Raw genomic sequence first — 27,925 nt, forward strand, 5'->3', positions numbered from 1 at the left:
GTGCGTCTTATGGAGCGAAAAATATGGTGGATATTTTTACAATATGATCGAAAAGACCATGCTTTTAAATAATTTATGTATTCTCTAGATTTTAATGCTTGTGACTTCATTTTATTGCATTCTATTCTGTCCTTTCTCCAAGGAGTTCAGAGCAGTATTCTTCCCAGCCTTCAGTTCATCTTCAGCATCAGGAGAACTGTAGGTTCTGGATGTTATTGACTCCAAAAATTGTATTGAGAACCCTTCTATAATAGGGAAGGCTATGGATCTTTGCCTTATGAATCCGACTTGATAATGGTAGACATAGTTGGGTAAATTTTTTGAAAGCCTACTGGCCCAATATGCCTGTAAATAATTAAGTATCCACACTAATCATTGAAATAGTTTAAGGAATTTGGCCTCTATTCTGTATGTCAATAAACAATTTCAGAAGAGAAGGCTAATGAATCTGCTGGGAGCAGAAGCATTGTGGAACTTCATATTTTTGATTCCATTTTGGATTTCTGCTAGAGTAAAAGATTGATACAATATAATGATTCCTGGTGAGTCTGTTTAAATCTTGGAATTATATTTTTTTCCTAGGAGTTTTGTGAAGATTTGGGAGTCAAATGGTTCAGTGTCATAGAGTTTTGTATATATATATTTAAAATTCCTCCAAAACCTTTTTTTGTCTATAGGTTTTTTTTTTCAACTTTTGCATTTTAACAGTGCATTACTCATTTTGCTTGCTATATGTACTTGTTTCACTAGGAGGGCAGAATTTTGTTGTTGAATTCATAATAATATTGCTTTATCTTCTGAAGTGAATAAGTACCTGTGGCATATATAGAGATCTAGGTTCTGCTATTTTTCTTTAAAAAATGTTTTCTGTACACTTTGGTTTTGTGTGTGGTTATGTCTAGTTATAATACCTTGTATTTCCTGAATTATATTGACACTTGCCTTTTGGTTATATTTTAAAGTTCTGTTTCTTTCACTTAACAAGTATGCCACAGATCACAGCATTAAATATGTCCCAAACCATGGAAGTTTTCCATTCTCCAACCTATACTATTAAACTTAAAAAATTCAGGAATCTCTTTAAGGCAGAGGTTTTCAACCTTTTTTGAGTCCACGGCTCCCTTGACCAACTACATTCTTTCTGGGGCTCCCCTGTGGGGAAATGTGCTCTGAGCCTCAGAAGCTCAGTTATGTCACTCCTTGCCTACGGAGCCAGCAACCCCTCAACCCTTTTCAAACACCCCACACCCCTCCCTTGTGGAGTGTTTCCTTTCTTCTCTCCTTGGGAGTCCTCCGGACAGCAGCTGCGCCTCCCTCCACAAAGAGAGGTGCCTTCTCACACTGCTCCACAGGGGCCTGGGAAGAGGATACCCCCAGCCTTAGTGGCCCAATGGGGAATGGCCAAGGGTGAATGTGAGGAAGCAGTGGGTGCCACCAGGCCTGCATGGCGGAAAAGCTCCCTTTCAGCGCTGGGCACTCAGCTCCCAGGCAGGCACTGCACACAGCAAGCACAAGAAAGGCCAGTGCGGCACCCGCCTGCCTGCCCGGCCTCTCACTTGTCCATCCATTCCTAACATCAAGGGCTGGTGGACTGGCTGGCTGGCTGGGCTCCCTCACCCACTTGCATGCTTACTCTGAGGCTGCCTCAGCTCCTGGCAACCAGCACCTCTTGGGCACCATTCACCTGGGGAGTTTGTAGCCAGATGTGCTGCAACAAACAACCATACAAGCCTTTTGGAGGACATCAGAGGAAGGAAGGAAGGAAAGAGGGATGGAGGTCAGTTTTGCCTGCAGCACCCTTGACAATTATTCAAGGCACCCCAGGGTGCCACGGCACACTGGGTGATAATCTCTGCTTTAAGAAGCTTCTCTCTAGTAAATAATAATTATGTCTAATTTATGACAGAAAGTTTTAGGTCTGTGCACTCCCAATTGAATTCTGGTGATAACAGGGGTATGGTCCAAGATATTAAGAAGACCAATCTCTGAGTTATGAACCTGAGAGACAAGGCCTTCTGTGATTAACAAATAATCCAATCTGGCATAATTTTTGTATCTTGCTAACATGTGTATAGTTTCTTAGTTCTGGATTGGCTGTGTGCAAAGCATCAAAGGAATTATGTTTATGTAATATTTAGGGTATTTTAAAAAAAGACTGTTTACATGGGTTTTGTTATAGGTGAGATGTTCTGCTTTTATCAAAATAATAATTGAGTACAAGATTTAAGTCAAGTACATTGAGTACAAGATTAAATGAGTGCAGTAATGTAATAAGTTTCATCTAGAATTTGTTCTTGTTGGGTATTAGGCACATAAATAGAGCATAATGTCAGCCAAGAGTTAGCTAACAGACCTTTGAGGAAGATAAATCTTCCATTAGGGTCATTTAAAGGTAAAGGTAAAGGCACCCCTGACCATTAGGTTCAGTTGTGACCGACTCTGGGATTGCGGCGCTCATCTCGAGGCACTCATCTCAGCTTCCAGGTCATGTGGCCAGCATGACAAAGCTGCTTCTGACGAACCAGAGCAGCACACGGAAATGCCATTTACCTTCCCGCTGTAGCGGTACCTATTTATCTACTTGCACTTTGACGTGCTTTCGAGCTGCTAGGTGTGCAGGAGCTGGGACTGAGCAACGGGAGCTCACCCCGTCACGGGGATTCGAACCGCCGAACTTCTGATCGGCAAGCCCTAGGCTCTGTGGTATAACCCACAGCGCCACTCACGTCCCTTATATACTAAGGGTCACTTAGTTTATCTTTTAATTGAAAATAAAGTTTGGGAGGAATCTAAATTGCTGACCCCCTGCTTTTGGAAGTACCTTGTGAGATGTACAATGTCCACCTCTACTTTTGAGGAAGGATTTTACATCAGTATTGTATTTCTTTTTTTTAAAAAATGAATAACTTGTAAAAAAAAAATATAAGGTCTGGGGTATTTCGCTTTAAAGCAGACCTTATCCATATTCTTCTTTTGCTTGGTGCACCCAGGCAATTCCAAGTTACTGCAGTTAACTATGGCACTATAAGGTTAATTTTAAATTGTACAGCATATACCAGGCAACAGATCTACAGTCATGGGAAAAAGAAAGTGTACCCTCTTTGAATTCTGTGGTTTCACATATGAAGACATAATAACAATCATCTGTTCCTTAGCAGGTCTCAAAATTAGGTAAATACAACCTCAGATGAACAACACATGACACTGTGTCATGATTTATTTAACAATCAACCTTCCCAACAGAATAATCTCTACACCTATGATTGAGAGCAGAATAGCCCATCTCTTCCTTCATGAGCTAAATGATCATAAGCTAAAGTGAAATAGAGGTTGTTACTCAAGTAAGTTTCACTCAGAGTAGACCCACTGAAATTAATAAACATGTTTAAGTTAGGCCCATTAATTTCAGTGGGTTTATTCTGAGTGTAAAATAGGTTTTTATATTTTTGTTTAAGTTTTATAACAAAAGACAAAGCCACTCACAACACAAAACTACACTTTTTTCCCTAGTCCATTATCAAGGATATCCTTTCAAAAAGCATGTAATACTAATCAAACTTATTTCATGCATTCTTTCAATTTTGCTATAGGATACCAGAAGGTCCTATTGATCAGGGCCCTGCTGCAGGAAGAGTTCATGCTTTAGAAGAACAGCTAATAAAGGCCAAAGAACAGATAGAAAACTATAAGCAACAAACAGGAGATGGTTGGTATATGCCTATTTTGTTCATAATTCTACAAATGCATTTTCTGTCAAGAAGAAAACTAATGTTGACAATTCTACATTTTTTCCTTTTTTTTAGTGGGCTTAGGAAAAGACCATGAAATATTGAGGAGGCGGATTGAAAATGGAGCCAAGGAGCTTTGGTTTTTTCTCCAGAGCGAATTGAAGAAACTTAAAATATTAGAAGGAATTGAACTCCAAAGTCATATTGATGAACTTGTATCTGACTTGGGTAATCATGAAAGGTATTTGCTGTGCTATATTATTTAATTTGTATACCACCCTTCATCCATAAATCTCAGGAATCTGAAGAGAGCTGGAGATGCCAGACAGACTGGTCTCCCTTGGAGCTGGTTCTCTCTGGTTGGCTGTCTGTCTTCCCTTTTGACTCTTCATTCCGCCTTGCAATAACTGCGATGTACCCTCTCTCTCTGTTCTGGCTGCTTTCTATGATTCATCTCAGCCAGCCATCAGGCACTTAACTGCCCGGCTGCTTCGTTGACCAGCTGCTTTTCACCTTGGCTACCCCTACTCCTTTGACCGTATGCCTATCTGCATCCCTATCCCTGAGATCTCCAAGGATGCCTGCTTCTTTGCCCACAAACCCATTCCCATGCCGCCACCCACAAGATCTCCAAGGCTGTCTGCTCCTTCTCTTATTTGCCCCATCTCTACCCCTCGACCTGTGGATCTCAATGGCTGCTCTTCTTCCCACCACCACCACACGCAATCTTAATGTCCACCCTTCATGTTTTAGACATCGTGATACAGTGGTTACCTCGGTTTAAGGACGCAATTGGTTCCGGGGAGCTGTTCGCTCCCCAAGCAGTACTTAAACAGAGCGCCTCTTTCGCGCATGCCCGAAGTGCCGCTAACCCAGAAATAGTACCTTGGGTTAAGAACTTTGCTTCAGGATGAGAACAGAAATCCGTGTAGTGGCAGCGCGGCGGCAGCGGGAGGATCCATTAGCTAAAGTGCCACCGCAGGTTAAGAACAGTTTCAGGTTAAGACCAGACCTCCAGAACGAATTTAAGTTCTTAACCGGAGGTACCACTGTATATTACTATATTGCATTGTTTAGCTGGTGGTATATCACGATGTTGAAAATCAGATATCGCCCAGCCCTAGTGGCTAACATTGTCCTTCACAGGCAACATGGAAATTTACTGTAGACACTCAGTGGGTTTTATAGTAGAAGCAGGTTGGCTCAAGGGTACTACGGTAGGTGTGAATTATACCCCAGGGATGTAGATGGGTCCCTTGAACAATGAAATAAGATTTTGGGGAGGTACAGGGGGCTTTTACTCAAGATTTATTTGTTTCATTCTGTATAAATTGAAAGCAAGTACAGCTGAAAGCTTATCTGCAGTGCAAATGTTTAGATGTCAAACCTGTTCTAGGTTTTGTAGACTAAGGTGCAATTTATCCCCACTTACTTCCACTTTCACACTAACACATATTTAACACCACCCCCTGGGCATATCTAAATAATGGCCTGGCACATTGAGAGCATTGGAAACTGTCTCACACCATGTCAGACCATGCTCAATTATCCCAGTTTAATCTTAACTTCTGGTCGTTGCCCAGTATTTCTAGCAGAGTACATTCCCATCACCCCTACCCATCACTTGCTATCTGATTCCTTTAATTGTTGGTGCCAGGCATTGAATATGAGAACTTTTGAATACAAAGTATGTGTGCTACCATTGAACTATAGTTCCATCTCCTGAGGTCTGCATTTACTAAGGCAACCAGAGCCCTAAACCCAGTGCCATTCTCTCTGCATGCAAAAGGCTTGATGAACCTGAGATGGATCATGCATTAAGATTATAGCAGACAAATTTTGGGGGTGCAGGTACTATTTAGTCCTAAAATAACCTGAGATTCTCCAATAATTGAACGGACCAATTGCATCTAATTTGTTTACCTAATGTGATTTTAAAAATACTTGTTTTAAAGATAGCACTACCTGATAATGAAGATTATGTGGCTGCTTGACCAGATTATGTAACTCCATGAAAGCTGATACTCACCATGGATTCCTATTCAGTTGCATTCAGGGTCTTATGGTTTATTGAGCCTTTGACATGCTGATTTTACCTTATAACTGTATTTATTGGGCAATTATTGATCTTCCACTAAAAGAGTGATAGGGAATATTGTGCCCTGTTCTTTTTTTATTTGATACAATATACTATGAGATGTTGGGAATGCAGTTGCAGGATATGGCAAAGATTTGTGGGTGCCCTCTTGAGTAATTCTGGATATTGTTGGCCAGTAAATTTTAGAGAGCATTGTTGCTGCCATCACCATAGGACCTTTGTGTGTCACTTTAAGCTTTGATTCTGTTTTTCCTTCCTCTGCCATTCTCCTTCAGGATGTATTCTTTGCATTCTGGGATTTGGCAATATTTGTCTGTTGATAATTCACAGATATCTCTTGAATCCCAGGCAGCTGCCCTGCTGAGTTATCATGCAAGCCTAGTTGAATCTGTCCTTAACCCATTGAGAGTGTTTGTCCTGGGCTTAGCTCACGTGAAGTTCACATCAGGCATTCTCCGACATGCACTCCAATGCCATACATGTTGGTACATGGCACGTAGCACATAGACATATTGTGCTAAGAGTTGTGCTCAGCACTGCACAGCCAGCCTACCATGGTGATAGAGAATTTCACTGATTTTTTTTGAGGGAGTGGATGTTGATTTGACCAGCTACCATTTATTTATTTATTTATTTGTTTATTTATGGGCAGGAAAACTATACAATCACTGGAAATGTTTTCCTGTTATTTATCTGTAACAAACATGAATTTGTCTGGAACAGATAGGTAATAGATACAGCCAGGTCTGTATCAACACCTTTACCCCTTCTTTGCATTCTGTGTGAATGGGAGAGCCATGAATAATTCCTAAGTAAAGGCAAAGAAGGCACCCTCTGAAACTGCTTAGGGGGGAAAGGGCAAGGCTTCAGATATAATTTTGTGGGGTTTGGGGCCTGTTACTGGTTGGCTAAGGTCTAGCACAGGTGTGAGGAACCTGTGGCCTCTCAGGTGCTGAACTACACTTCCTACACTCCCTAACAATTGGCCTTGCTTGCTAGGGCAAAATAGAGTTGTACTTCAACATCTGGAGGGCCAAAGGTTCCCAGTCCTATCTTAGCCCAAATAGTAAGAACCTTCAGCACTTCTAAAATGTGTTCAGAATTTGCAAGCCTGCTGAGAAGGAACTTTCATAACTGTGGAGCAGCCATTCTAACTGTTCATTTGTCATGCAGATTGTATGCATTTGCAGTGCCTTTTTGGTTGTTCTTGAAACAAATGTATGGATACTAGTCAGGGTACGATTTCTTGTGTGACGTTCAAACTATATATGTAGTTTTTAACTAAGCTATGAGTATAATAAACTCTGGGTATAATTATACACATTTATAGTTTTTCTCTGTTACCTCCCCCAAAATGGATTGAGTGGTTTGAGTTTGTTATTGCTCAGAACTAAATTTATTAGTATGCACTGATGGTTTGTGTCTTTATCAACAATATTGAGTTAGCCTAACTGCCTGTAATTTCCACCATGAACCTATACTTTCTTCTCTTTTGCCAGCACCTCTCCTTGATATTCTCAATGGATCAGGGTACCAGTTTTAGTCCACCTCTCTGCCTGCTATCTGTAAACTGAAAACTTTTCACAATACTTTGAGAAGCAGGGAGATTGTGTATTAAACCTATATGCATATTTTCTTAGTGTTTGATGGTAGCAACTCATTTTGGCTTTCAAGAGAGATTATTATGTTGCTCTACCTGCACCAGAAGATTTGTTTTAATATGAATATTGTTTTTGATGCTTAGGGGAAATCAGTTCCAATTCTGTCTGTGCATGTGTGTGAGCTTGGTTTTCTCATCCCTAAACTGTTCAAATATTTTGAATAAATCAGTTTGAGATTGCTAAATTTATTGAAGGTGAATGGCATGTGTACATACAGATATTGGGTTCTGGAAGTGGAGGGAAATCCATTTTTTTAAAAAAAATTCCTATTTTAAGATCTTGTAATCAGCATTTACTGTAGTTTTCATTTTGTCAGTGATTCTTCTGATTAGTTAAGTTAGCCACTAAGGTTGTTTCTTTCCTTTTTAAAAAAACAGGTCAATAATGACAGATTTGTACTACCTCAGTCAAACAGATGGAGCAGGTGATTGGCGAGAAAAAGAAGCCAAAGATTTGACAGAGCTGGTACAGAGGAGAATAACTTACCTTCAGGTAAGAATTATGGAGAAAGTGTCCTTGAATAGTGTCAGGGGTTCTTGCGACTATTCCAGAGTAACGACACTCCACATGCTTGTCTTTAAACAGTATTTTATTGGTGCACTCTATTTACACTGAGACAGGTGTGGAAAACATGTCTGCTCATTCCGATGCAGAATCCGGCACTGCCCCTCCGTGTGACTTCCTCCAACATAAGAGTCTCGGGACAGTAAACCTCCCTTTTTTTCTCCTGCGTAATTCCGGAACTGGAGGAAAGGGTCTACGCTCCATGCTTTCCTTCTTCTCCCTCTATCTCCTCCCTCCTGTGTAGCCGGGGCTCTCCCATGCTGCCAGAGCCCTGGCACTCTCCCTCCACTTCCTGACTGGTTTCCTCAGAGCCCTCGCTTCCATCACTGCTTGGGGAGGAGCTACTTCTGATGCAAGGGGGAGGTTCTCTATACTGTCTCCCCCTTACAAATAGAAAGAAATTAAAGTAGGATTTACTGAAGGAACATTTAATTTACGCTAATATAGAGCACCAGAAAAATATATACGTATTTATCAGGATTAAAGCAACTTCAGTGATTAAAATAATGAAATTAGTTTATTTAATATGTGTTTGGACATTAAATAAGATTTAAATAACATTTGGTAAGTTTTATAGATCAAATTTATTTGCTGTTTGTTTTCAATTTCTGTTGAAGTGCATTTCCAGTCACTTAGCTATGAAAAATTGCTATACCTTTCATCAATATACTTTCTGGTTTTATCATTTTTTTACTAAATTAATTAAAAATAAGAAAATCTCTTTGGCTGTTCAGTATTTTGTCTAGATAACACTTTTTCTCAGGCTCTGAGGGAAATCTGTAAGGTATGTTCTCTTGGATTGAATCACATATGCAAATTCCATAAGTCGATGGCCCATCAGCCACTATCTTTATGGTTAAAGGACATAGTGACCATAGTATCCAGGATGTTATGCTTGGTTGTTCCATGGCAAATACTTTTCTGGTGACATCTTTAAAAATCATGGTACTACTGCCAGAGAGAAGGAAGTGCCCATTCAAACATGACCTTAGGTTACCAGACATCCCCGTTTCCCAAGGACGGTCCCCGGATTTACAAATCAGTTCCCATACAAAATCCATTGAAGTTGACAAGTGTCCCCAATTCATTGAAAAAAAATCTGGTAACCTTACCTTAGAGATACTTCATGTAGTACTTTTCCTGACATTGAGATTAGTTCTAATCAGAAAAAGTATGTAGAATTATTTTATAGAGAGGTATGTTTGTGTGTATGCATGTGTGCCTTGGTACACATATTGAGAAGCAAATTAATGTAGAGGTGCAGAACCCATGGCCTTCTAGATGAGTCTGCCCAGCTGCCAATCGCCTGATGTTACTATGACAAAAGGCAACCCAGTTTTCCTTTGTAGCACAGCAAATTATACAGCAAAAGAAAAGCCAAGGCTTGAAGTAGCCATGGGGAACTTGGTAGCGAAGCTGATCCCAACAGGTTTTCTCTCAGTGCTGATCTGCTGATCAGCTCATCAGTGCTGACAGCAAGCCTGCCTTGCAAATGCACAATTTGGAGTGTTTTTTAAATGCACCTGATTGTGCATTGGCAGCTGTGTCTTCACCTGCGCCCCCCACCTCATATCACATCTGATGTCAGGTGTGGGACAGGTAGACGTGCTTTGAGGGAAACAGCCTTGTGAACAAAATTGGCATCTTTGCCAGGCTTAATTAGGTGTGTAGGCCAGAGCTTTCCTGTTGCTGTTGCAATACATGAAAATTCAAAAACATGCATTTCTTTTAAATTGTTTAAAGGGGAGAAAGCATTCTGTATAAACTTAGCATTTCAATGGGTAGTGTTAGATATCTGATTACATAGTTACCTGAAAAAGAAGTTAACTTTGAAGTGATGCAGTTGGTATTTAATTTTATTATACAATAATCATATCCCATTTATTCACCACTCAGGGCAGCTAGTGACATTTAAAATCAATAAGAAATAGAAAAAAAAAATAGAAATAATAATAAAAAAGTTGAATCCAGCATTGCACAAATGGAGGTCTGCTTGGATAATGGGACTTCTTCCTCTCCTCTCCCCCTACAGCACCACGTGCTTCCCCAGAATTGCTGTGGAGGGTCCCCCACTCTCTAAAACATGTGGGAGGCTGCAGGGAGGAGGACAGGAAGTGGAAGTCCTATTGTCAAAGTGGAACTCAGTTTGGATGCAAACCATAGACAAGCAGCAGCAGCTAAAACATAGCTATTGAATACATGCTGATTACTGTCAGAGCCCGTAGTGTTGATGACCAACACCAACCTCATACTTCACTGATCTACAATACCACCTACAGGGTAACATCAAGGTCAGTAGTGAACACTATTTCCTGGGCTGTGACTTCTGGACATAGCTCAACATCTGGTGGTCCAGCCTATGGAGGTATAGGGAGCTGGCCTTTGCAGTGCCCCACCCCCAATTCAAAGCCTGATCTAGATCTTGCCCTGATTTGCTTTGGAGTGATCTAGTAATCCCAAATATTGTAGTCCCATTCACTTGCATTAGGAAACCAAACCAGACACAACTATTAGGTTTTTACACACAAATGCATCAAATTAGAAGAAAAGATAGTCCCCAAAAGAGGGGATTAACCCTGCTAAATTTCAGATAGGTAGGTCCAGGGGATTTTGTGCTAGGGGATTTATTTTTGCAATAAAGTATTTTAAAAGTACAGTACTACATTGGTGTGCAAAGAATCATGAAATGTCTGGGGAAGGTTATTAACGTGATTGTGTGGCTATGCATTTAAAACTTTAAATTTTCTAAAGTAATATGGAACAAAATAAAAAGAAACAATACAGTATTGTTAAACAACTTCACTAAAACCTAACACAAACAATTAGATAATACAAAGCAGACAGCAAAAGGAATCCCATCTCTTCTCTACCTGAGATGCAACCTTCTTGTATGCAAAGTATGCACTGTGCCATGTGAAGTAATAATCCAACTCGGTTCATTTTTGTAGGAAGTGAAAAACATGTCTCTGACCTGGTGCAACTTTTCATTGGGGGGTATAATGAGCAATAGAAAGTGGGATTGCAAAGACACAGTACAGTGGTACCTCCAGTTACAAACTTAATTTGTACCGGAGGTCAAATGAACAAGAGGTGCACTTTTGCTAATGGGGTCTCCCGCTGCACGCGCGCCTCTGGCGTGTGACTTCTGCTCGCATCCCGGGGCAAAGTTTGCTACCAGGAGCACCTACTTCCAGGTTAGCAGAGCTTGTTACCCGAAGCGTTTGCAAGGAAGACGGTACGTGACACGAGGTTCCACTGTACCTTGTGTCTTAAAGAAGAACAGACTGTATGTAGGCAAGAGGATAGGTGGTGCAGGAAAGGCAGATAAATGTTAAATGAACAGTTGGATTTTAAAGTGTCACCCAGGAAGAACTGGAAAGGACAAGAAGTCTACGACTATAGCTGAATCAATCAGACTTCCTTTTCTTAATGCTGCCTATATTTGTTTTGATTTTAACTTGATTTATTTAATACCCCATTTTTATTGCCCTTCACCAGAAAACTGTTATTCAGTTTTATTCTCATAGCAGTGTTTTAGACTAGGTTAGGCTGAAAGATGGTAACTTGCTCAACGTCAAGCAGTGAGCCTTATATTTGCATGGTAATCTTAACCCATTCACAAATGGTGGATTTTGGCAATTGCAAGTGGGGGGGGGGTTCTACAAAATTTCAGGGAGCACATAACTCATTTTCGCTGGTGGCCACTTAACTCCCCACTCCCCAATGCTTTCAAATGATGCAGTTTCCAATCATTCTGGGTAAAATATTGGCACCAGTGGCTGCTGAGAAGATCTCTGTTTCCATAAATAACAGCACTGAAATAATGGGGGAAGGGAGAGATAACAAAATGACCTCAGTTCAGGAGTTTTTGCGCTCTCAAGTTTAAGTCAAAAGTTCTTTTCAGAGAACTTTGATCTCAGCACTGTTGGTTTGGGATTTTGAACATGGGTCTCCTTGATCCAACTCCATCTTTGATTAAATCAATTCTCACTTCATGTTGTACCACAAACTCAAGCAGTCCCCTCCATTATACATCAGATCCTTAAAGTCCCTTTTGAAAACTATGATGTGCCCGTGTGTATTTGTGTGTGTGTGTGTGCGCAAACACATACACATACACACACACCTGCATTTGTGCGCAAACACACACACATACACATACACATACACACACACCTGCATTTGTGCATGTGTGTGAGACAATGTTAGTATGTGCATGTATGTTTTACTACTTTCCTGGACTTTCCATTGTAATAGTTTCCAGAGAGGGTAGTATCCAGGTCTGTATCTGCTGAACAGATTCTTGAGACTCCTTGTTGTTGTTGTTTAGTCGTTTAGTCGTGTCCGACTCTTCGTGACCCCATGGACCATAGCACGCCAGGCACTCCTGTCTTGCACTGCCTCCCGTAGTTTGGTCAAACTCATGTTCGTAGCTTCGAGAACACTGTCCAACCATCTTGTCCTCTGTCGTCCCCTTCTCCTAGTGCCCTCAATCTTTCCCAACATCAGGGTCTTTTCCAAGGATTCTTCTCTTCTCATGAGGTGGCCAAAGTATTGGAGCCTCAGCTTCACGATCTGTCCTTCCAGGGAGCACTCAGGGCTGATTTCCTTAAGAATTGATAGGTTTCATCTTCTAGCAGTCCATGGGACTCTCAAGAGTCTCCTCCAGCACCATAATTCAAATTTCAAGTTTATGTTAGTCTTCAAGCCACAAAGCTCTTTGTTCTCCTGGACTTGTCTTTTTATTCATACATCTGTTTCTTTGTCCTTGATATACAAAAATTAACATACAAACAATTAACATTTGTTTAATGTTAACAATACAGGCAGAATTGCAGTAGGATGGGTGGGTGGTTATGCATGTTCACTGAAGCAAACTAGGAAATTTGGAAAGTAGCCATCTCAATGGAGAACATTCCACTTTCAAAGCAATACTGGTGGCACGTGAGCATTGAGACCAAAAGCTATGATTCTGATGAATTCAGAAATAAAACAGTAATTTAAAATCATAAAATCATTTTATTTTATATTAGCTTAGTGAAGAATGTGCATAAAATTTTGACTGAGCAGAAGTCTATTCCTGTATCTGCATATGAATTATGATAATTGCTATATAATTTAATATCTCATTTGCTCTGAAAAAATTATTTCTTTTGTGTGTATAATGTCTTCATGTCTACTTTCTCATTTGTAGAACCCTAAGGATTGTAGCAAAGCCAAGAAACTAGTTTGTAATATCAACAAAGGCTGTGGTTATGGTTGCCAACTTCATCATGTAGTCTACTGCTTCATGATTGCATATGGTACTCAAAGGACGCTAATTTTGGAGTCTCAGAACTGGCGATATGCTACCGGAGGCTGGGAGACTGTTTTTAGGCCAGTGAGTGAGACATGCACAGACAGATCAGGAAGTACTACTGGGCACTGGTCAGGTAAGTCCCATTTCATTACAGCTATTTTTCTTTCTTGCATAAGGGGCATGTTAAGAGAAATCTGATAACATTTCAGTCCCAATTACCATTTGGGACCCAGCCTGCCTTTCCATAGTAGAGGAAAGATAATTTATGTTAGGAAATAAAGAAAAACAATGGAAAGAAGAAAAATGAATATTATCAGGTGGTTCAAGAATTTCCACAGATCACTGCCCCATGCTTAATTGGCTCTTCTGATGTTTTTATCAATTGCTCAGACACAGAAAGTATTCAACAGTGTGTGAATGGACTTCTCTGCCTGCGAAACAAATCTTCTTTTCTTCTCCCCACACATCCCAAATCTGTTTCAGAGGTTTGGGGAGCCCCTTCAGTCAGATTTGGAGGGCACAGAGGAGGAGAGGAAGGGGGAATGTTCCATTGAACAAGCAAAAGTCTGCTTATTTAGCATTTGACCTACTACTCTGGGTAGTATCCTTCTTCTCATAGCAATTCAGATAATCTACTGGTCAAAAGGGTAGATAATGGAGAATTTTTAAAAATTATCTAAGGTATTATTTCATGAAGCTAATCCTTGTAAGATAAGGCTGAAGTCCAATGCTCTAACTCTGGTTCATCAGATGAACTTGGGAAGCTCATAGATGAGCATACAAGAGATATCCCTTGTTTTGGTCACATCATTTGAAAAGACGATGTGTACTGTCAGTGAATGTTGTGTCATTGGTTTGTTTGTTGTTGTTGTTTAAAAAAAACTTTGGCTGGTAGCCAGTCATGTTATCAACAGTATCTAGGCTAGCCTTCAACCCTTATTCTCTTTCTAATTGAATAGCTATATTAGGCATGTTGGCTGGAATCCAAAAGGCAATGGCGAGAGCCTTTCTGTATTCATTTGTATCAAAACAAGGGTCACTTATTGCACCAAAGAAATACATTGCTGAGAGCTGTTTATATATAAAGAGTTTAAGATGTATGGTTAGGAATCTCAGCCTAGCATGGCATAGCAAATGTTTATAAGCATATTAGATATACCAGGCATTGGTTGTCTGATCTTTGTTTGGATCTGATTTTATTGTGCTTCTTCCATACTTTATAGTTTTGCTTCTGTAGAGATTGATCTTGTTGATAAATAGCTGTGATTAAATTTCTCCTCCTCTTGGAATTTTTGTTCAAAAAGTAGCTCTGGGTTATCATCTGAACTACCAGGTGTTCGGCTGAAAATCAGTTACACTGAATAGTTTATCTGGCGTATATAAGAGTTCCAATTTGACCTATGTTTTAGTTAGATGACTTGTAGCTTTTTGTTTCTCCTTAACAAATGTTCCGGTCCTAGAATCTTAGCTTGTTTCTTCTTTCTTCTTTAGGGCCACACTTCAAAGTGATATTAGCCACATATTTCCATCCATAATTGAAGGGAGTCTTTTTGTCTTTGTTTTGACCAGTAGCCAATGTGGAGGCTTAAATCAGATTGGGATCCTGGTAGATGAAAGAGGGGCTCTAACTCCCTCCCCCTCTCACAAATACATACTGCAGCCTGATCTAGATCAAGGTCACCACACCTGAAATTTGCATTGCCCAAAAGGGGTCTTCTTGGAAGCCGCCCAGAGTGGCTGGGGGAACCCGGCCAGATGGGTGGGGTATAAATAATAAATTATTATTATTATTTTATTTGGTTATACAAACTCTGGATGCTGTATCAAACCCTGATCTGTATCAGCCCACAGTGGGGAGGGCAAAAGGGTTAAAGCCATATTCTTCACACACTAGGGCCCTGGTCTGGTTCAGGTCTCATGCTATTTGCTCCCAAACTCTTTGCATATAATTTTTTATTTATTAAATTTCTATATCACCCTTCATCTGAAGGTCATAGGGTGGTTTACAATATAAAAAGCAAAAATATATAGCATAATTTTTGGGTTGGATAGCCATCTGTCATGGATGCTTTAGCTGAGATTCCTGCATTGCAGGGGATTGGACTAGATGACCCTTGAATCCCTTCCAACTCTTAAGATTCGATGATTCTATAAATCACAAACAAAAACAATACCCTCAGTTTAAAAGACCATTGATTTGTTTTAGAGCAGATATACATGACTAAGGGGTCATCCAAACTTTCCTTTGTTCTGGATTTTCTAGTCATAGTTCTACACTTTCCAGGTAGGTGACGGAATGGTTTGCTTGTTTTTGTCCCAGCGCTTTCCCTTGCGATACCTGCATTTTACTACTGAATTGGTACAAACAGCAATCTGAGGGACAAAATAAATAAATAAATCAGATAGGCTTGGAAAGCCCAGACCTTTTGCCTAGACACACGGCACAAAAGGAAGTGTGGATGAGCCTGAACATTGCCTGTAATTTGGCCCAAAGTTTCAGGAAGTCTTTCACACCTTTTTACACTACTTGAGTACTTGATAATGAACTGCTTACTTTGAGCCAGTTACTGGTTTGTTTCGAGAAGTTCAATATGCGTCAAGGAATCTGAGATACTTTAGAGTTGGATTTAGCTGCTTCTCTGAAACAACACTCTCTGAACCGGTTTCCAGGTTCGGTTTCAGGTTCGATTCGACTCTCTGAATTAGACTGCAGGATCCTCCAACTGCGAAACATCAGTACATGTAAGGTTATAAACACATGTGTGTGTGTGTGTGTGTGTGTGTGTGTGTGTGTGTGTGAGAGAGAGAGAGAGAGAGAGAGAGAGAGAGACAGAGAGAGATTCATTTTAAAGATGATTTAGAGTGAGTGAGTGAACAACATGCAACTTGTATTGAATCCATAATTTCAGACTGATAACATTTCGCTCTTGTTTGTGATTTGCTTGTTAGTGATTTGGGTTGGTGCCAGTTGGAAAGAGGCTTCTGTTCTCACCAGAGCTAATAGAGAGCAAATGGTGGCTTGAGCTTGTGTTGGCAGCTGACAAATGATCACATGTAAAATTATCCATTAGCATACTTATGAAGTTCTTGGCCTCTCAGTCCCATGAGAACAAGTAATCTTTCACTGAGGGCAGCCAGTGGTATACGCAGGTTTGCTTCACCTGTGCAATTATAGTGAATCCGTTCATTATCCATTCATCTATTGATTGAAGTTCCAGGATTTACTCTTATTTTGGGCTGAATGAACTGCTGCACAATTCAAACAAGAACACAATTAGAAAGCAGTTCTTTACTAGACTGCTCCCCTAACCATACAGGTGATTAAATTATATGGCATGGTTTGTAACACTCTTAAGATGGAATGTGGGAATTGTTAAAAAGGACTTAACTTGTTTTGGTACAAAAAGGCACCAAAAACATCAGGGACAGAAAAGCTTAGGTGTTGTCCCTCTGAAAAGCTACCAGTTAGTTCAGTTTTGTATTCTTCAATCCCTGTGATGCAACCTGAGCATCGTTTTATTTTTTGCACCAAAAATCGCCTTGCAGTAACCTAACCTTATAAGGACTCATAGTTGAAGATCTTACTTTGCACAACTAAGAAAGTCTAGCTTTGATGGTGTTTCCTGTTTGGCAGGGGGTTGGACTGGATGGCCCTTGTGGTCTCTTCCAACTCTATGATTCTATGTTTCTATTCTATGACTTAATGGTGACAGGAAGATGCCCCAGTTATGTTGAGTACTTGTGTTTGGAGTTCTGAAGCAGGGTAGCTTGAAACGTTATAGTATGAGAAGTGTTTTCAGTATGCTCAAGTTCCTCTGTGTTCTGAGGCAAGACTTTTGTGGGAAATGCCAAAGCTTCCATCACCAGAGCTTCAAGTATACCCAACATGAATCCAGAAAGAGATAGTCTTGTGCTGTTTGCACTGTCATTTCAAGCTTCCTGTCTGGAGTTTATAGACAGGTGTTGATGTGATTGAGTTTAGGTGTAAGGTTAGGGTCACCCCCAATCTCTTATTCTACAATGTGCCTGGCAGTGCAGGGGGCATTTTTAAAGTGTGTTTTTCTTCTCCAGTGGGAGATATTTTCCTCCCATCAGCTCTTGTTGCTCAAAATCTATTCTTCAAGGAAAACCTCAAAATGTGGGGGTGGGTGGGATTGCGTTTTGCTGCTCTCTGAATGTATTTAAATATATTAACTTCTTTCTTCCTGTTTCTTTGAAGTAATAAAACTTTTCAACTTAACTTGTGCACACAATAAATAGCTATAATGATCTATGCCAATGCACATTCCATTAGTTTTCCTTTTGCTCTTTCTATGTAGACAAGTGCATTGTGAGTTCAGAGGCAGCGAGCCTGGCTTCACTGGGGGCCAACAGAGTACAATTACCAATAATGACAGGACAACAGTTTGGGATTAAAATGGTCACAACCTTATTGATTACAAGATGCAAGAAGGCCTTTGGCAATAGGCACTTGATATGTATTCTGAATCAGCCTAGCCTGATTGCTTGCTAATTGCCCGTTATGGTCGATCCTGGGTTAAAGGATCCCCCCATGATGCAGATCAAATGGGGAAGACCTGCTAGGCTGCCATTTGGGAAGTTTTATGGCCTGTTAGTCAATGTCTGGGCCTCCGGACAAAACTTTCCCCATGGTCCGTTGCAGAGTGCATTGCCCACTCACAGTACAGCAGGAATGTAAGGTGTGGAGGTGGACCAGAGTGAAGACAGGCTCCCCCAGGTCTTCCTCCAAACCCATTCCCCCGACCACAATTGGCCAATTTGAATTTAAGTTTTGGTGGAACGTCCCAGAGCACCCTGCAACTGGCCGAGATTGTTAATGGTGCTGGCGGCTGCATGGGTAAGGACACCCGGCTCCCCTGAGTCTGTGCCAGGCTTCAATCACTGCCATTGATGATATGGTAAGTGGTCCTTCTAATAAGTATGCAAAGGGAAAAAATTCAGAACTCCTTTAAAATACGTTTTAGTATTTATATTCCTTATGCAGTGCTCTTTCATTGTGACAACTTGCAGTCAATGACATTAAATAGCAGTTACTAAATTGTTTGTTCCTATCAAGCAGAGTGTAGTGCATTTATCTTCATACTAATGAACTGAACTGTCCCTGTTGGAAATTTTTAATTAATTTTGATTAGTAATTATTTAAATATGTTCAAAGCCTGGAATGGATGAAACAATTTATATAGTTACCTAGTGTGAAAATAATTAAGCGGTTTATCTGTGTATTAAGAGGATTTTTACCTTTAAGTGCCATTGTTGATGTCTTTTCTATTTATGTACACTAGCCATTTGTGTGTATTTCAGAGGCTAATTAAATCAGTTCTAGTATTAAGGGAAATAGCATGAATTCTAATAGGGTATTTGACAGTAATCCTTCAGCATTTAATGAGGTAGCACCCCCACCCCACTTTGTATTCTTCTGGCAAAGAATCTTGGGATTTTTCCTATGAAGTTCAAGCTGGGTATTTCTAGAGAGTTGAAAAGACAACAGTTATGGTTAGATGAGTCTGTTGATCAACTTTAAGTGATAAAACAGCCAGAAAGACAAGTATATTTATATGGGAGTCCATCAACATTTCTAAAGTAAAGCATTTCACCTGCCAATCCCGGTGGGGTTCAGGTGTGGACAGAGGGTTGACCAGCCTGGATGGAGGCAGGACCTCCTCTGCATCAGCATACCAACACAAACCATGCCAAAAACCAGGTTGGGGCAGAGTCAGCTAAGTTATGTAAACATGCACAGTCCTCTTTGGATTTTCATCACTTCTTTTGGGTCAAACTGTAGGACTAGTTGGTTTCTGAGTAACTGAGTATCACCACCACCACCACCGATTAGCTATAATTGGCAGGTTTTCTCCCACTTCCTCTGCACTACACAGAGTGGAATGTTGCAACTGGTTCAGAAGTGCCTTCTTAAACAGTTGGCAAGTTGGTTCTTTGTACAACTTGGAGCCACTAACATGCCATTTTACTATCTAAATTCTGATCCTAGCAGACAGTTTATGTAATCCAGGCCAGCTCTAGTGATATATGGCTTTTTCACTGCCTATGTTTAGGAGGCCAGTTAAACGTCTTATAAGTCTTTAAGGTCTCTAAGCTATTGTAGTGTGCTGTGAGTTTGGTGGTACTTTGTTTTTCAATTTTTATTGCATGCTGCATTGATATCCTTGGGCACGAAGAACAGGATATATTGTAAATTATTTGAAATAAACAAACTAGTAGGTTAGAATCTGATTGCTAGAGTAAAATGATTGTATGGATGGAGGTGCTGAACCCTCCTTATACTTGTAGCTTAACTTCCAGCAGACTGTTCCAACACTCTGTTCCTCTGCATCTGAATTCCAATACATTACTGGATATTAGCTCAATTCAGAGATTTTGGGAATTTGGCCCTCCTCTGCTTTAGTTTTTCAGATTTCAGATTTTCCTTTTGTGTTACATTTGCTGGTTTTAAATTTTGCTTGGGTTGTGCAAATGAGTTTTATTCATATCACACTGGAATCTTTTTATAAATAGTGTTTAAAATATTGTAAATAAAAGGGAATGTATAGAGTAAAATCTTGACTGTCTGCTAATAGAATGAGACATGAAGGAGGAACAGATGTTATCAGCCCCATGGAGCAGAAAACGAAAAAAAAAAAATAAGAATACTCCTATACAAATTAATGCATCTTCACACCTAACTGTGGTGGGGTCCAGATGGGCATGGCACATCTTAATTAAAAAAATATGCTGTAAAAGTTTATGATGAAATGCAGCAAGAAAGTTCAGGTATTTTGAACTTACCCATTCAAGTAAATGGGGTAAAGGTTCCAGTTGTCTATTGTGTCAGCTAATTTTGAATAGTGATGTACAAGATATATGAAGTCACATGATCTAGGTGATTTGAGAAGCTAATTTAAAAGCTAATTTCAGAGTGTTGACCTTCCAAGCTCTTCTCACAGAAATAAAGGTCTTATTCTAATGTGGAATGCCTGTTAACCTACAATGCGAAGTAATACATGTTGTGATCACACACAACCCTCCAATTTTCCCAACCTGTATGCTAGAAACAAACCAAAATTACTTACGGCTTTATCTCTGATCTTTTCACTGATGTCATTATGTGTTGGACTGAACTTTTTGGACATGAAATGTCAGATAGGCTTACCTGTATCCGAAACTAGATGTCAAGTACTCTTCACATTGAGGATAATTAGAGGAAACACTTCATGAATATCAAGCTCTCGAAGTGTTTCATGTAGGGAATATAGCCAACAAGCCTAATTGGGCCCACCAAGCCTCTGAATGTGTCCTGCTAGGTCATTTTGGACAATCCATATCTTACAGCCCACAGTTGTCACCTGACATTATATCAGATCTGTTATTGCCGATCTAAGCATTATGATCAGGGGTAAATATTTGATTATCTCTGATCTTAATGCTATGTGATTAATTCTAAAATTGGAGAGAAGGCTCTGTCTCCTCTTTAAAAGACAGCAGACACAGACTTTTTCAGATCTTAGCTCTGTGGTCCCATAGTGCTAAAATTAGATATAACAGAAATGCTGCCTATTTTTGACAGTAAAATGTAATTCTTTCTTTGTATTCCTGGCTTGAGTTCAAGCTGCAGTTTGAACTTTGAAGCACCTGACATAATATGAATGGCATCAGGTGATTGACTCATCTGTCAAAATAGTCCATGGATCTTCCCCTTATGTGTATTGATACAGTGGTACACTTTGGATTATTTTCTTTTGACATTCTAATAGCAATAGAAAAGGGGGATCTTGCAGTGTTGGTTCTGGAGCCCCTATGCTTTCTTTGTAGATTGAAGTTAACTTTTGGTTTTGCTCATTGCGGCAGTTGTTCTTGTAAATGAGAGGAGAGTGCATGTGCAGCAGTGACTGATAACTTGGAATATTTTTTCCCTTTATCTCTCATCATAAAATTAAGTAATACATTGCAACATAGGTACAAAACATCACTACTATTAGCTGTCTTGGGTACCTCCCATAACAATACTTATAAACAATCAGATTGTCCAACAACTACCTGTAATTTGACATAACCTGATTTCCAGTACTGGAAGCAGACAATAGAGTGTTTTGAAGACTGAAGGGTACTTCATGGGCACTTCTTTTCATATAGTATATTTTGCCCCAACTGTTTTATATATATTTTGCCCCAACTCTTTTATTTTGCCCCGTTGCTTCTTGCAGCAGGTTTGTAATTTTCTGAAGCATCTAAAATAAATGGTTTTACTACAGACTATTGTGGTATGAATGTGCATGCCACCAGAAATAATGCTTGTTTTATACCACATCACCTTTGACCTTTTGAGAAACTATTGCCTATCTTCAGGCGAAGCCACAGGAAGATAGAATTTAGATATTTCTGTTCTACAATAGTGGTGCTCTCAACCGATATTTAAGGATGTGACAAGAATCCATTCTTAATCTGCAATATTAAGTCAAAGCCATTCCTTTGAAAGGATAGGGCCGGTAATATAAGAATTGAATATTATGGATGAATGCTTGGAACAAATGCATTTTTGCTGGAAAAAACAATAAATGTTTAGAACAGTCTACTAGGCAGGAATAATGAAGCAAAGAATTTAGTGCATTTCAAAAGCAATTATATTATATTCCAGTAGAAATAATATGTTATATGTCTTAGTAGTAGAGCGTTTTCTTGATTTTGTGTGCTGGTGTTTTCAAGAACAGTCTAGAGAATATACCATGCCTTCCAATTCAAATAGTAATGTACTGTACTTTGAGAATTGGATTAACAAAACTGAGATTATTTAAATCAGGGGTAGGCAACCTAAGGCCCATGGGCCACAAGCAGCTCACGGGGGTCATTTAACCGGCCCACGAGCCACCCCCGAACCGAGCTGCCCACTCGGCGAGTCCTCGCGCGCTGCGATAAACCAGCACAGTGCGGGGACTCGCTTCTGCGGTGCTGGAAATTGCATCTGCATGACCCGGACGCCAGAAATTGCTTCTGTGCAGACGCCAGAAATCGCGGGCACGCTTACGCGCAATCCGGCCCTCAGAGGGATCTCCGCTGGAGTGAAGTAGCCCAGGCGAGGTAAACCTTGCCAACCCCTGATTTAAATGGCAAGTGGACAGTAAATGAAACCTGCTTTTGAGACTATGACTGGCTTGTAAAACAATCATAATGTCAAAGGCAGGTTTCATTTACAGTCCATTTACAATTAAGATAATCTCGGTTTTATTGCTATAATTTAAAAGCTATGGAAGTTGGGGTTGTTGATCATTTGTAAACCACTGGGACAATGTAATTTTTCCAATGGACAAACTGGCTGCCTTTTAGCAAAAATGAACAAAACTTATGTCTGTGTCACAGGAGGTGAAATTATTTACACATAAGATTGAATTTGATTTGGTTAAAAAGATGAACTTGAGCACTATTTATGTACATTAAAAAAACCAAAAACAAATTAATGATAAAGAACAAGCGATGTATGACCTGATAGTTCTTTCATGGTTACTTGTGGCTGTTATATGTTCTAACAGGAATTCTTCAATAAAATGTTAGAATATTGAAAAATTCCAATAAAAATAGTTTTGTTTGGGGTTTTGCTTTGTTTTTTAAAAAAGAAGAAGCATAATGGAAGTACACCAGTGTTCTAAAGGATTGCATAAAAAGATAGGAATTGAGTGTCACGGGGGTTCCCAATTTAAAAAAGACACACCATCTAAACATAGACTGCCTTCACATGCTGAGATTAATGAACCGCCAGGAGCCAAACTTTGGGAAACTAGCTTCAAGGAACTCACAGGGGAGGAGAGGCACCACAGCAATTTCTCTCCTAAAATCTCCAACTACAAAAGGATGGGTGGGTGGGAACCCTGAAAAGGTACCTTCTGTAAATCATGAAGTCCAATTTTGCAATAACTCACCCAAAAGTCTATAGCAGCAATACAAGATCCTGTAACTCAATGCAACGATAAAAATTTGAAGATAAGCCATATTAGAATTTTAGGAACATTTGAATCTCAATACAGGCACACACCAAGAAAATAATAAATACCGTAGCTTAGGCCAGAATACTTACTTTCCAGGCCCCCCAGTGAGAAGTGGCTTGACGAAACTGGGCCTTGAACACAGCTCCAGGGAATCAGGCAAGGAGAAATAGCCAGCAGAAATAACTGAAGCAATAACTTCACAGCAGCAGGAGGGCTAATGGCTGGCAGGGGGCAAGAAATCTATGAGGTAGATATATTTTATACCAGTTCGCACAGAGACAGCACAACCTGCCCTCAACTAATCCCAGAGTTTTATTGAAATTTCCAGAACTAGTCAGAAGATGAACCCCATGACAGGCTCAGCTGCAAGATGTTTCTCTAGTGATTTTGGAATGCAAGGGGATGTTGTTGAGTTTTTGGTACCAGACTCTAGAGATAAGGGACTGTATATTAGCAATTACTACATTAGAACACTAAATTCCCAGAGAACCTGGGTCAACCCAGTAGTGCTAGCTGCCAGTGAACTGAAGTTTGCTCAAACGGCCCTGATTTGCACAGTTGTAAAACATACCAATTCCGATTAATAATAATCACATCACAAGATTCACCCAAACCTGATACTGAACACTAATGACATACATAACACCAGTATTCCTGTTACTGGTGGCACTACTATAAGTACTGTGGATGATCAAATCAAAATGTAAAAAACGGGGGGGGGGGGATAGATATTAGTGTCATTGATCCTTTAGAGCAGGCTTCCTCAACCTCGGCACTCCAGATGTTTTTGGCCTACAACTCCCATGATTCCTAGCTAGCAGGACCAGTGGGTCAGGGATGATTGGAATTGTAGTCCCAAAACATCTGGAGGGCCGAGGTTGAGGAAGCCTGCTTTAAAGGAAACAGCTGTTGACTTTTTGACTGATTTTTCCTCCAACAATGCCATGTAGAAGAATGGAAATGCTGAGTGTGTGTGTGTGTGTGTGTGTGTGTGTGTGTGTGTGTGCGCGTGCGCGTGCGCATGTGCCTTCATGGCTTGTGTGTGAGATTCTGTTGACTGGAATTTTCTACTCCATTATGTGTCACTTACCTGAAATCTAGCTTGCCACTTTGTTGCCATTTCACTTAATTTGGAGAGAGTATCTTGGAGCGATTCAGTTTACTTGACTTTTTGCCATCCTGAATAATTTGGTGTTGTCTTCATACATGCTGCTCACCCAGACTAGTTTATTTATATACGGTACAGGTTAAATGTATGTATTAAATGAATTTCTAATCAGCATTTCAGGGCACATTGCTCTTATAAGGAAGGTGGCAAAAATATCTTAAACACACAGACACCATAACCAACCTACACACACACACACACACACACACACACACATAACTTTCAAAACCATTAATTAAAACTAGCAGCAGCTAAAGTTTTTTTCTAAGCATGACACATCGACTAAGTGTGGACTGGAATAATGCTAGTCCTAAAACAAAACCTTAGTAGACTCCATTGTTTTCTTCCATTGATAACCAAAAAGTATTCATAAACCTGTTCTCTCTATATTTTAGCTAACTGCTGATCAGTTACCAGTCCATAAGACAATCCAGTCTATTATAGCATTACCGCTAGGACCACTTGGTGAGTGCTTTTTGAATGTCCCAGTACATAGAGTCTACCATATGACCACTATGTACCTGTTTACTTTAAGCTCTAGGTCACAGGTGTCAAACCCAAGGCCCGCGGGCCAAATGCGGCCCGCCAGACCTCCTCATGTGGCCCGCCGAGCGCCCCAGCCAGCAGGACCCAGCAGCGGGACCTTGCTGCTGAAGCGCCGCACCGACAAACAGGCCGCTATCTGGAGGCGCGCGGGGAGCGCTCTGCTTGGAGACTACAGCTCCCAGGGGCTCCTTTCGGGAAACCGTTCTCGCCTCTTACTCTCGCGAGATGGCCCGCCGCCGCTCCCTTCCCCAACCCCACCTCTCGCAACTTCGCGCTCGCTTTCGGCGCGGTGGTTGAATGTGGGGCGGGGCGGTGGCGGCGATGGCAACATGCTCCGCTGCCACGTCGTCTCCTCCGACGAAGCTGTCCTTTGTCGCCATTCGTCCGGAAGCTCCGCAAGTCCTCCAAAGTCCCTCTCCCTTTCTGGCTAGAGGAGACAAGCGCGCTGCAGCCGCAGCCGCAGCCGCGGCTTCCAGGGGCGCCGGAATGAGCGGCAGAGGCAGGGCTGGCTGCTGCTGCTGCTTCTCCCTCTCGCTCGCTCGCTCGCTCGCTCGCTCGCTCTGAACTACCCAATGAAGGGTTGCTTCACTGGGAGGGATCAAAAGAGCAGCGAGGGGTGTGGGAAGGGAGAGGGGTGGGAGAAATGCAACAGTGGAGAAACTGAGGTCGGGCTGCCTTTAAGTGGGAGTTTTTAAAAAAAGGTTTCAATCCAAGTTGGGGGGGGGGGGAAGAGAAGGAAAAAATCAACTCCTCCTGATTCCCGAGGAAATCAGAAGCAGATTTCAAGACATTTAATCACACACAGGGTGTCACTCTTGTGTGTGTGGGTGTGGGTGTGGGTGTGGGTGTGGGTGTGGGTGTTATGCTTTTCAAAATCTGCTTCACCCAACAAGGACAGCGAATTTGGGTTTCCTGTAAATTTCCCAAATGGAGAAGGATTGATTGGCGAAAAAGGGGAGGGGGAAGGGGTGGGCAGCTAGCAAAGGAGCGGAGAAGAATGGCATATTATCTGGCAGGGGAGGGGTGGCAGGAAGGAGGCAGCCCTCCATTCCTCCCTGGATAGTTTATATAGATCAGGGGTGGCCGACTCCAGAGAGACTGCTTGAGTTGTTGAGCTTTTTTTAGGGAGATATATGGTCCGTTTTCTGAGGAACGAACAGAAGCAGCCACTAACGTTATGGAAAGGGTTAAACTCCGACTTCACTTCTGCACAGGGAGAGGGGGCGGGGCCAGAAGGGCAGAGCCTCGCAGGGATCGACCAATAGACTAACTTGCAGGCTGCAGCTAGCTGCAACAGAATATTCTAAAGTAGAGCGGTTTGAGAATTTGTTGAATATAAAACATTTTTACTTGTCCTAGATACCTGCGTGCTTTGCTGATTACTGGATCCATGGTCCCTTGTGTTCACATTAATGTTTGCATATCGTATGACTTATGAGGCTCAACCCAAGGCTGCACTTCCACACCCATTTATACAAACCTATGCTCCATTGGGTATTAAAGATACATAGGCTTGCAGTGCAGAGAATTCTTACATTTGCCCTCTGCTCCATGAAGCGCCAGAGCAGGAGCCCCACCCAGCCCCCTTCTGCCCCCCCCCCCCCAACCAGCAGGAATGAGGAAGGGCTGAAGGCTTCCTCACTCAGCCCCACACCCAAGCCCCTCTCCCCAGAGAACCCTGTGAGGCGCAGGGGGATGATGGGGGACCCTTGTAAATCCATCTTCCTGAACAGCAGCTCCAAGCGTTTGGCAATATTTGTATGTTTTAAAAAAATACTGTCTGTTACCAAAAATCATTTTTCAATAAATTGTACAATAATTGTACATTTGAATATCTACTTGCCATTATTCTGACTACGTTTCTGCTTTCAGAGCTAGTTATTACTTACATTATTACAAAAAACAGTAATAATTGAATGCAGTGACAATAATTTATGATAATAAAGAGTGGACACATAGTCCTACAGATGCAACCGGCCCTTTGAGGGTGACCAAACTGCTGATGCGGCCCCCGATGAATTTGAGTTTGACACCCCTGCTCTAGGTGTATAAGCTGAGTTCTGAGGTTACTGAGGTAAAGCTTTCCTTCACACAAGTGAAGTTAACTTCTTCGTAAGAGGCATTTAAATTATTTTACTTGACCACCTCCTATGATGCTTATGAACTACAGTTTGCTCATTAGAAATGATGGCAGAATAAAGCTTACATATAAGTGAGAAAATAAAAACCCTAAAAGACTTTATTCAAACTTTCTGTGTGGGATTTTTTTCATTTATTTTCTCACCAGTATTGCCATCAAAGACTTTGAAAAATGTGTTGTGTAGGAGAGATTTTCTCCCCCCCCCCCAGCTTTTCATTATGTGAATCATGGTGATAGGAAGCATAGAATCATAGAGTTGGAAGAGACCACAAGGGCCATCCAGTCCAACCCCCTGCCAAGCAGGAAACACCATCAAAGCATTCCTGACAGATGGCTGTCAAGCCTCTGCTTAAAGACCTCCAAAGAAGGAGACTCCACCACACTCCTTGGCAGCAAATTCCACTGCCGAACAGCTCTTACTGTCAGGAAGTTCTTCCTAATGTTTAGGTGGAATTTTCTTTCTTGTAGTTTGAATCCGTTGCTCCGTGTCCGCTTCTCTGGAGCAGCAGAAAACAACCTTTCTCCCTCCTTTATATGACATCCTTTTATATATTTGAACATGGTTATCATATCACCCCTTAACCTTCTCTTCTCCAGGCTAAACATACCCAGCTCCCTAAGCCGTTCCTCATAAGGCATCGTTTCCAGGCCTTTGACCATTTTGGTTGCCCTCTTCTGGACACGTTCCAGCTTATCAGTATCCTTCTTGAACTGTGGTGCCCAGAACTG

The 27,925-nt window shown here is 41.0% G+C and overlaps 1 protein-coding gene across 4 annotated transcripts in view; it reads left to right on the forward strand.

The window, feature by feature from the left end:
* Positions 1-27,925, forward strand: part of FUT8 (fucosyltransferase 8) — a 96,120-nt gene that overhangs the window by 39,522 nt on the left and 28,673 nt on the right. For 3 of the 4 annotated variants that reach the window (XM_035114093.3, XM_088654460.1, XM_088654464.1), the window contains 4 exons: positions 3,591-3,706; positions 3,804-3,969; positions 7,865-7,979; positions 13,246-13,483. In XM_035114093.3, the coding sequence (XP_034969984.2) occupies positions 3,591-3,706; positions 3,804-3,969; positions 7,865-7,979; positions 13,246-13,483 (635 nt within the window). Of the gene's footprint in view, positions 1-3,590; positions 3,707-3,803; positions 3,970-7,864; positions 7,980-13,245; positions 13,484-16,020; positions 16,098-17,112; positions 17,114-27,925 lie in introns of all 4 variants that reach the window. The other variant, XM_088654469.1, reaches the window with a different exon arrangement.

The sequence above is a fragment of the Zootoca vivipara genome, chromosome 1 (genome assembly GCF_965207765.1).
Source record: "Zootoca vivipara chromosome 1, rZooViv2.hap1.1, whole genome shotgun sequence".
In the NCBI taxonomy this organism is placed as follows: domain Eukaryota; kingdom Metazoa; phylum Chordata; class Lepidosauria; order Squamata; family Lacertidae; genus Zootoca; species Zootoca vivipara.